Source organism: Nicotiana tabacum, chromosome 7 (genome assembly GCF_000715075.1).
Source record: "Nicotiana tabacum cultivar K326 chromosome 7, ASM71507v2, whole genome shotgun sequence".
NCBI classification, from domain to species: Eukaryota; Viridiplantae; Streptophyta; class Magnoliopsida; order Solanales; family Solanaceae; genus Nicotiana; species Nicotiana tabacum.
This window is the reverse complement of record NC_134086.1, coordinates 40,000,847-40,012,140: the sequence shown is the minus strand read 5'-3', so window position 1 is coordinate 40,012,140 and position 11,294 is coordinate 40,000,847. Positions and strand designations below refer to the sequence as shown.

Here is an 11,294-nt window from a genome sequence, read left to right as displayed (position 1 = left end):
TGGCTAAATACTGCCTTTAACCTAACCATTCGTAGGAGTTTGAAATTTGTATCCACGAGTGTATTCATCACAGGTTTTTGGATCAGGCTTGTATTTTTTGGCTCGTGACTTTGCTCTTAACTTGATATAGTCCCCCAAGTGTTTGAGCTTTGAAGGATAAAATCTCTAGCACTTGCTTATTTCTTCCATGCGGTCCTTTTCCTGAAAAGGAAAAACATACGGGACTCGGAGGTATAATTTTAGATGAAGACTGCTTAATCCATTACATTTCCATCAGAATAATTGTAACCCTAGACGGAGAATTATGTTCCTTCCGCGTGTCTTTCAGGTCTAAATTCATCATTTAGTGTGGGCTAGTTTTTTGCCTATCATCTAAAATTGTTAGTAAGATTTTAACAATTCAAAAATAAAAATCGTAATTGGGGATACCTAACCGTTGGTATTTCCTTCCCTTAAAAATAGTACTTCTTCATATGAACAACATTCCAACTTGAAGGTTGAATCTTGCCATCCAATGTTTCAAGCTCATATGCACCTTTTCCTGCGATACCATAAATCTTGTAAGGCCCCTCCCAATTTGGACTTAACTTTCCTGCATTGGCTGCCCTCGTGGATTGGAAAACTTTCTTGAGTACGTAGTCCCCAATCTTGAAGTATCTGAGACGAGCTTTCCAATTGTAATACCACTCAATAACTTGTTGTTGCGCTGCCATCCTTATTAAGGCATTTTCCCTCCTTTGTTCAAGTACATCCAGATTTACCTGCATCTCTTCTTCATTTGACTATTCAGTAGCTTGAGTATATCTCGTACTTGGCTCCCCTATTTCGACTAGAATTAAGGCTTCAGAACCGTATACAAGTGAAAACGGTGTTTCTCCCGTACTTATTTTTGTCGTTGTTCGGTAAGCCCACAAGACTCCAGGTAGTATCTCTAGCCATTTGCCCTTTGATTCTTCTGGTCTTTTATTCAAATTATTGATAGTAACTTTATTTGTTGATTCAGCTTGTCCATTGGCCACCAGATGATAAGGTATTGAGGTAATCCTTTTAATTTGCCAACTTTGGAAGAATTCTGTAATTTGTGCTCCTATGAATTGTTGACTGTTATCACATACGATCTCTTTTGGAACCCCAAACCGGCATATGTTGTTTCACCAGATGAAGTCTCTGACCTCTTTTTCCCGTACCTGTTTGAAGGCTCCTACTTCTACTCACTTAGTAAAATAGTCGGTGAATACTAACAGAAATCTTACCTTACCTTTGGCTTGTGGTAGTGGACCTACGATATCCATCCCCCACTTTATAAAAGGACATGGTGCAACAACCGGATGTAATAATTCAGTTGATCGATGCATATTGTTGCCATATCTTTGGCACTTGCACATTTAGCCACAAAATTTTTCACTTCTTCTTCCATTTGTGGCCAGTAATAGCCAGCTCTAATTATGTTTTTTACCAAAGATCTTCCTCCAGCGTGATTTCCACAGTGCCCCTCGTGTATTTATCTCATTACATATTCCCTTTGAGAAGGCCCGAGACATCTTGCTAGAGGGCCACCGAAAATTTTTCAATATAAATTGCCCTGATTTAAACAGTAACGAGCAGCCTTTTGACGAAGTGCCTGAGCCTTTTTCTTATCTTCAGGTAGTATTCCACACTGCAAAAAACTGACAATCTCGTTTCTCCAATCCCAAATTAGATTATTGTAATTTACCTCATTTTTATCTTGATCAAGTACTGAATGAAACAAATGTATTAGGGAAATATTTTCTTCATTTGTTACTTCTGCAGCGGATGCAAGATTAGCTAAAGCATCTGCCTCGGCATTCTCTTCCCTTGGTATCTACGTGACTTTCCAAGTTTGAAATTGTCTGACCAAATCCCGTGCCTTTTCCAGGTATTGTTGCATTCTTGCCTCTCTAGCTGTATAAGTCCCCTGCATTTGGTTAACTACGAGCTACGAATCGCTTTTCATTATGACCTGCTCTATTCCGAGCTCTCGTGCCAATTCTAAATCTGTAATCACAGCTTCATATTCTGCCTCATTATTGGTGATAGGATGACATTTTATAGCTTGTCGTATGGTTTCTCCCAGAGGTGGTACCAAGACAATGCCTAGACCTGCTCCTTTTATATATGATGAACCGTTAGTAAATAAGGTCCAAGTACCTGGATTAGACCCGTTACAAACCTGTTGTTCTTTTTTCTACTTCCAATTGTATCATTTGGCTAAAAGCTGCCACAAAATTTGCTAAAACTTATGACTTTATTATAGTTCTAGGTTGATATGTAATGTCATATTCGCTTAGCTCTATATCCCACTTGGCTAATCTACCCGATAACTCTTGTTTATGCAATATATTACGTAACAGGTAGGCAGTTACTACAGAGATAGGATGACATTGAAAATAAGGTCTTAATTTCCTAGATGCCATAATTAATGCTAGTGCAAGTTTCTCTAAATGAGGATATCGAATCTCAGCATCTAATAAAGACTTGCTAACATAATAAATCAGATATTGTTTACCTTGGTCCTCTCGAACTAATACGATACTTATCGCTACTTCAGAAACAGCAAGGAAGATAAACAATTTCTCCCCATCTTTTGGTTTGGCTAGCAATGGTGGATTTGACAAGTACACCTTTAAATTTTTAAGCGCTTGTTGACATTCTTCAGACCATTCAAATTGATTTTGCTTTTTTAAAGCTGAAAAGAATTTGAAGCACTTTTCCGATGACATGAAAATAAACTTCCTAAGGCTGTTATTCTTCCTGTCAGCCTTTGTACTTTTTTTTGCTTGTGAGTATATCCAAAATTTCCTCAATAGCTTTAATCTGAGCGGGATTTACTTCAATGCCACGGTTAGAAATAAGATATCCCAAGAACTTACCCGATGACACGCCAAATGCACATTTCTCAGGATTTAACTTCATGTTAAATTTGTGAAGAATCTGAAATGTATCAGTCAAGTGTTGAATATGATCCCCTGCTTGTTGAGATTTGACCAGCATATCATCTATATACACCTCCATGGTTTTTCCTAGGTGTTCTTGAAATATTTTAGTCACTAGCCTTTGGTATATGGCCCCAACATTCTTTAAGCCGAACAACATAACTTTGTAACAGTAAGTCCCCCCTGTCTGTGATAAAGGAAGTTTTTTATTCATCTAGAGGATCCATTTTAATATGATTATATCCTGAATACGCATCTAAAAAACTTAATAATTCATGCCCTGCAGCAGCATCAATTAGTTGATCTATGTGCGGTAATGGAAAAGAATTTTTTGGGCAAGCTTTATTTAGATCAGTATAATCTACACAAACTCGCCACTTACCATTGTTTTTGGGCACTAGTACAGTATTAGCCAACCAATATAGATACTTTACCTTGCGGATGGACCCAATTTTTAAAAGTTTTTGCACCTCATCTTGAATCACCTGATTTTTGAAGGAGCCTTGCTTCCTTTTCTTTTGCTTGACAGGTGGGTATGATGGATCTTCATTTAATTTGTGGGTCATTACCTCCGGTGGTATACCTGTCATATCTGAATGGGACCAAGCAAAACAATCTACGTTAGCCTTTAAAAATTCAATCAACTTACATTTAATCTCTGGGCTGAGGTTGATTCCAATGTAGACTTTTCTGTCGAGCCAATGTACAAATAATACAATAGCTTCCAGTTCCTCGATTGTTGTTTTGAAGTTTTCAGTTTCTTCTAGTTCTTGAATAGTATCGGGCCTCGAGTCTACATCTGTTTGCCCTTCTTTAGTTGAGGTTCGTGTTGCTGCGTCCTCAACTGAATTCTGTGATTGCTATTTTTCGTCACTTTTTGCGCTTGAATCTGCTACGGAGTTAATGCTTCGAGAAGCTTGTTGGTCACCACGGATTTGTTGTATTCCCCATTTTGATGGAAACTTGATAACTTGATGTAAAATGGATGGAACAACATTTATTTCGTGAATCCATGTTCTACCGAGAATCATATTGTAAGCCATATCCATTTCTACTACTTGAAGTTTGGTGTCTTTGACTACTCCTTCTGCGAATGTGGTGCGTATTATCTCCTCTTTTATTACGACGCTCGAGATGTCAAAACCAGACAAGGTGTGTGCCTTGGGTATCAGCTTATCATCGGCTTACATCTCGTTTACCACTCTCAATAGAATGATATTAACAGAACTACCTGGGTCAATCAAAACTCGTTTTACATTAGTGTCATGTACAAGTAAAGATATTACCAGTGCATCATTATGCGGGGTCAGCACACCATCTGCATCTGCATTATCAAATGTAATACTATCTTCTTCCAAAACCTGTCGAACTCGCTTCCCGTGGGTAACTGTAATTTTTGACACCTTCTTTGCGGTCGTATACATTACGCCATTGATCTCTTCACCTCCACTTATGACATTAACCGTCCTTTTTGGTGAAGGAGGTTTTGGCAGTTCCTGCCTATTCTTCATATATGCTTGCTTCCCGTTTTCACTAAACAATTTAGTTAAGTACCCTTGTTTTAATGAATGTTCTACTTCACCTTGTAACAATCTGCAATCCATCGTTTTATGACCGTGATCGTTGTGAAACTCGCACCAAAAATTGGGATTTCTCTTGTTTGGGTTTGATCTCTTTTCTTTTGGCCACCGTACCTTGTCCCCCATGCTTCTTAAAATAGCCACCAACTCGGATGTGATATCATTAAAACTGTAGCCGTCAATTTTTGCTTTCGAGCTTCTGTCATCATCTCGCGTATCTCGTATGTTTCGTTCTTTTCCCAACCTTGATGATGAACCTGACTCCCTATCTCTTAATCTAGGATCATACCTTGGGTTTTCCTATTTTGAACGCGAATCCCTTCCTGCTGGTCCCATATAAGGTTCATACTTGTTTTTACCGGACCTTTTTTCAGATTCAGTTTGTCTCGAACTCACTCTTTCATCTTTCCGAGACTGAATAATAATATCTTTTTCTATCCGCAACTTTGTGTTGTATCTATTATAAACATCATTCCAAGTTGTTGCTGGAAATTATCGTAAACTTTCTTTTGAGTCTCCTTGTGGCTTCCGAGATTTTTTCATTTAGATTACTGGCAAAGGCCATAGCTGCCCAGTTGTCAGATACACGTGGCAACATCATCCTTTCACGCTGGAATCTGTCTACGAATTCCCTGAGCAACTCCGTATCTCCCTGTTTTATTTTGAAAATGTCCTCCATTCACTTTTCAACTTTTTGAGCTCCCGAGTGTGCTTTGATAAATGAATCTGCAAGCAGAATCAATAGAATTTTCAGGTAAAAGAGAGTACCATATTAATGCTCCCTTCTTGAATGTTTCTCCGAATTTTTTGACCAATACTGATTCAATTTCTTGCTTGGTCAAATCGTTTCCCCTTACACCAGTTGTGAATGCAGTTACGTGATCCCGTGGATCAGTTGTTCCATCGTATTTCGAAATATCAGGCATCTTGAATTTCTTTGGAATTGGTAAATGAGCGGCACTTGGATTCCAAGGTTGTTGAGAGTATTTGTCCATATCTATTCCCTTGATTACAGGTGGCACTCCAAGTATCTGTTCTATGCGATTGCTCTGCTCCTTAAGCTGTTTCTGCAAAGTTAGTACTAAACTTTGTAAATCAGAATTAACTGGGTTATCTGACCCTCTATCACGAGATTCGCTAGGAGTTCCTCTACTGCCTGATTTAACGAGTCCTGAGCGAGGATTTTCCACTGTGTTGTTGTTTGGAGTTGGTATTGGTGGTACAACACCTGGCAACTGGTTAGCAAAAGCCTGAAGAGCATTACTGACCTATTGAGAGATTAATTTTTTCAAAGCTTCATCAATATCTTGATCATTCTCAAACTACTCGTTCATATTAGGTTCAGATCTGTCAGGAGTCCCTTCTCGGGATTGCCGAGGAGAGTTTCGTTGTGAAGGGACTGAGGTTTCATCGCCTTGTTGATTCTCCTGATGTTGCTGATTTTCTTGGTGCTGTAAATTTTGTTGGTTGTTGTCGTTGACATTCGACATGATTATTTTGACAAAAGAGTCGATTTAGAAAGTAAAAGATTATCAGATTCCTGGTAATGGAACCAATTTGTTTAACCAGAAAATAAGAATTTCGGTCAAAGCTTAATTTTAGAAGAACTCGGACTCGGGTTACTGATAATCAAATAAAAAAATAATTATGTAATGGAAAAGAAGAATTGAATTGAGAAGTAGCTGAGTAACCAAAATAAAGCAATATAAATCACTATATTCCAATAATAATCTGTGTCCTCCCATACAAATGTTATTTCTCTCCTTTTATAGCTACTTCTAAGTATTATGTTTCTTTCCTCTCATAATAGAGCCATTATGAGCAATTAATGGCATTAATGTAACGTTATAATTGGCAATCGTAACTGTTTCATGAAGATTCTATAACGTTTCCCATCATTGATGCTCATTAATTACAGATAATACATATTTGTACTTTTTGCTAACTAGGTTCATTCCTCCGATGTCTCTTCAAATTATCAAAAGATCCGAGTAACCGTTCCTTCTTGTTTTTTTGCACCTTTGCCCGTACCTATTAAGGCTCGAAACTCTTTGAATACTCTTCGCTAATTGTCACTCTTTTATTGATCCACATATCTTGACATGTCGGCACATAATTAATTCCAAATGTTAACTCGATTTTCCCCAATACAATATGTGTCTAATGTACGTAAATAAAGGCTAACCCATGCCGTTAATCAAAATAGATCACTTAAAAATACAGGAAGAGAAAGTCAAGATTAAAAATAATAGCAAAATGTTTCTCTTAGTCGTGCTTTTCATGATGAAATTTAATTGTTTTTCTTAGCGGTATTACCTGAATACTATGTTTAAGAACTCTACGTTATCTCTTCCCGTTGTTTGATTTCCAAAAAAGAAATCTAAAAGAATTATTTAAAAAGAAAATAAAAGATTCTGCCGTCTAAATTTGAGAGGGAGATCTAGAGCAAGCGAAATAAAGTACTATTAAAGACTCTGATTGACATGGCCAACTTGAATTAGGAAAATTTGAGCTGAGAAAAGAAGTTAAAAAATTGGATCGTTCCATTTGTAGTAACTAGTTAGCTTCATATATTACCACACCCTGATCAACAAATGCCAAATAAAAATATCAATACTTTCCAAGTTGATTTGTACAATGAAATTAAATTAATGAATCTCTAGTGAGAACCCGAACTTTGTCTTTTTTGTCCCCCCCCCCCCCTTCACCCCAATTTGGTATAATTTTTTTTTTTAATATTTATACTAGCCGTTACAAAGTGTGATCAGTTTTTTTGGGGTATCTGAGTTGAAGATCATTAACATAATAGTCATATACAAACAAATGCAGAAAAATAAAACAAAGTAGGCTAGCGGTATACATATATCAATGCTATTGCAGCCATATTTAAGGAAAATGTCGATCACTGTATAGACTTCTCTAAAAATGTATTGCACAAGTGCTCCTCCAAGATCATCAAGCAAAGACATGTATTTAGCAAAGATATATACTGTATTTATCATTTACTCCGTTGAATATAAGGCATAGTTTATCATAAATTTTGTTGTAACATTATAAGAATAGAACTAGATAGCCTAAGTGGGGAGAAGGTATTCGAGCTAGCTTGCTCTAATTATCTTAAGGTCTAGTTTTTTGGTATTACGCTGATACAGTAATGTCCTATCGTCTATCGATTAAAGGTAAAAACTTAATTTCATTTATAATAATAAAGACTGAAAATATTATGCTGCATTATCCGTTCCTTTAATTTAATCATTTTAATATACTAATTATTGTTCTGCTTTAATTTGAGCACTTGCAGATTCGGCTTTGGAATATATATTTTTGATAAGTCGATCAACAGAAGAATTAGCCAAAAAATTATTAGAATACATTTTGAGAAAATCAAAGTGAAGAAATCAACAATAATAATTGCGAATCTACGATTCCGGCATCAAATAGATTGGCAGATAAAAAGATATATCCATCTATAATGAAATTTTATTAGTAAAACTATGCAATCATAATTTCCTAATTAATAATGTTTCTGAGATTTTACTTGAAAAACAATTTTTTCTTTTTGCTAATGAAAGAGACTTTTATTAATAACACAAACGGAAGTTATTATATGATGGTAACTGAATGTATAGTCCCAGTTCCATAGAGGTCTTCCTTTAGTTCATTAAGGATAAATGGGGGTGGGTCTACAAAAATCAAAATGTTTTTCCCCATAACTGGACCTCTGCCTTTCCCATAGCAGGCTAGTTTATCTGCTCCAGCATTAACTTCCCTAAGGATGTGGCACACCTGTGGGCTGCCCAGGTTCTTCATTAGGTACCTGCAATCCATTAACATCTGTGAGAAAATTAGATTATTAAATGATAATAGTTGAATCAATACCTGTGAATCAATTTCCACAGTAAGTGAAACTAAGTTGTTACTGAGTGCCAAGCTTAGACCATTGTAGAAGGCTAGTATTTCCATATGAATGGCAGAGTGTGTAGTTGTGATTCGAATGGCTAAATATTGGACTCATAGGGTGATTGTACAATCGTTACTAGGCTACAAGTTATAGCTTAGGAGATTAATAAAATTCTAAGTGACGTTACATGCATAAAATGACTCTCTTATTTCCAAAAAGGAAAAGAAAAGAAAATAATACATCTGAGTTAGACTAGCTATTTAATTTCATGTACTTATGTTCTTTGTTAACAATATCAGTTATGTATCATGTACTCAAAAGTTACTCATGAAGAAGAAAAACTATCCATCTTTAGAATAACATTAGGTTTTCCTAGGTAGTTAAACTACTTGACAAGAACATTAATTAAATCAATTCTAAATGAAAAACTCTTTCACATAATTATATTGTGCAAAACAACCAGACCAAGCATCTTCCTTAACAACCTCAGTTCAGTTATGGATTAAAGAACTAACTGCCAAATAATGTCCACTAAAATTAGTGGTCAAATCTTGTTTTACGGGCCATAGTTAGAAAAAAAATAGCTATAAAATCCCCATAATATTATCACTATTCTCTACATCCAAAAACACAAAGTTATTGATCTTTGTAGAAAAAAGCTTTGAATTGTTTGGATTTATTTTCAAACAATTCAAAGCTTTTGGTCTTCTGTTACAATTCATCAAACACAAATGGCAGGGACACAGGCCATGATTTTTGCCCTAGATGACACTGACCACAGCTTCTATGCACTAGAATGGACTCTTGATCATTTCTTTGTCACAGATTCCGTTTTTAAGCTCGTCATTGTTCACGTAAAAACTACTCCAACTTCTGTCATAGGTCTTGCTGGCCCAGGTACTACCTTACAATTTGATTACTTTGTCGTGTTTATGGGTTCAATCTTTAGGGTTTCACTTATTATATCTTTGAAATTACGAGTTCTAATAGTTTTTCACATATATGTTTATATTTCATGTTGAAAACGTTGGGTTTGGTTGAATCTATTATTTAATGCTCCATCTATTAATTTTGTCAAGGGAATTCAGAAATATGTTGTCTTCTGTTTAAGGGATTCAACAATTGACATATATACACTTTTTTTAAACCTATATACACATTACAATTTTCCAGCCAAAGCCAAAGGGGATTCAATTGAACCTCTTCAATAAATGTGGCTCCGACATTGTTTATGACGAATCCTCTTAATGAGATCCTAATAATGCATATAGATTATTCATGCATGCATATATATAGCCAATCTCGACTAATTTGAGATTGAGATATAATTGATTGATTGATTCTTTAATGTGGTATATACGTAGGAACAACTGACGTGCTCATGCTCGTGGAAACCGATATTAAAAAGACAGCTCAAAGAGTTTGTGAGAAGGCAAAACAGTTATGCAGCGCTAAAGGGGTGACTGATGTTGAATTTGATGTTGTCGAAGGAGATGCCAGAAATGTGCTGTGTGATGCTGTTGACAAGCACCACGCCTCTGTCTTGGTCATGGGCAGCCATGGTTATGGAGCTTTCAAAAGGTAAAATAAATAATACTATAGTAGATCTCATCATTTTAGAGTTTACGTACACTAAAAGAAACATAAATATATTAGCGTCAGACGGGTTCTGTCGTTATAAAATATATTTCCGTCGCTAAACCAATCGCGACAGATTAGTGACGAATTTCATCGTAGCCAATTCTTGTTTATTTCAGTGTTATATTTTATTTTATTCTATAACGAGAGTTTTGATTGGCAATTTATACTTTAAATTTTCAACAGGGCTGTTTTGGGAAGCGTAAGTGACTATTGCTCTCACCATGCTCGTTGTTCAGTGATGATTGTGAAGAAGCCAAAGACAAAGAATTGAAAATGCTCAACAATAAAAGCATAAAGGAAAATATATATTGGAGGGAGATTAGACCAAAGCCTTCGCAAGAAATATTAATTTAGAGAAAGAGGACGTACATCCAAATCTCTAAATATACTTACAAAATCAATAGAACTATATGTAGCTAGCATATATGCTTGGAAAAAAAATCATATCTTGCTGGCTTCATGAATTTAATAGTTAGCAATAGGTATGCCCTCTTGTTCTTTTTTCTTTCTCCTTTTTTCTTGCACCACATTCATGGTGTTTTTTTTTGTTGGATTGAATGTTTTTCATTTTTAAATTAATGGAAATAAAATCCTGCATTCGCAATTATATGGGTTGCCTTTCTCCACATTTTCGTATGTTTTATTCCTCTCAATCTTTACCACTTGTTATCCTTAAATCATGTGAGGTATTGAAGAAAAGAAAAAGAAAAAGAAGAGAGAGAGAGAGATGAATCACCAATGAAAAGGATATATATATATATATATATATATATATATATATATATATATATATATATATATATATATATATATATATATATATATATATATATATATATATATATATATATATATATATATATATATATATATATATATATATATATATATATATATATATATATATATATATATATATATATATATATATATATATATATATATATATATATATATATATATATATATATATATATATATATATATATATATATATATATATATATATATATATATATATATATATATATATATATATATATATATATATATATATATATATATATATATATATATATATATATATATATATATATATATATATCTTATAACATATTACTTTGAAAATTCTTATATCATCTGATTAAAAAAAATACAACTATTATATTTTAATTAGATTCGTTTCACCGTTACAAATTACAAATAACAGGATTAGGT

The 11,294-nt window shown here is 34.6% G+C and overlaps 1 protein-coding gene across 1 annotated transcript; it reads left to right on the top strand.

Annotated features, from left to right (window-relative positions):
- Window positions 1–9,051: 9,051 nt before the first annotated feature.
- On the top strand, window positions 9,052–10,683 carry LOC107784574 (universal stress protein PHOS34-like). The gene is made up of 3 exons (XM_016605718.1): window positions 9,052–9,332; window positions 9,800–10,016; window positions 10,260–10,683. The coding sequence occupies exons 1-3, from the start codon at window positions 9,167–9,169 to the stop codon at window positions 10,345–10,347; spliced, it is 471 nt and encodes a 156-aa protein (XP_016461204.1). The 5' UTR covers window positions 9,052–9,166; the 3' UTR covers window positions 10,348–10,683.
- Window positions 10,684–11,294: the final 611 nt, after the last annotated feature.

Bases quoted from the DNA above. Each gene is read 5' to 3' on its own strand.
- LOC107784574 (XM_016605718.1), top strand. From the start codon at position 9,167: ATGGCAGGGACACAGGCCATGATTTTTGCCCTAGATGACACTGACCAC. The intron at 9,333-9,799 runs GTACTACCTTAC...GTATATACGTAG, and splicing joins CATAGGTCTTGCTGGCCCAG to GAACAACTGACGTGCTCATG. The intron at 10,017-10,259 runs GTAAAATAAATA...AATTTTCAACAG, and splicing joins GGTTATGGAGCTTTCAAAAG to GGCTGTTTTGGGAAGCGTAA.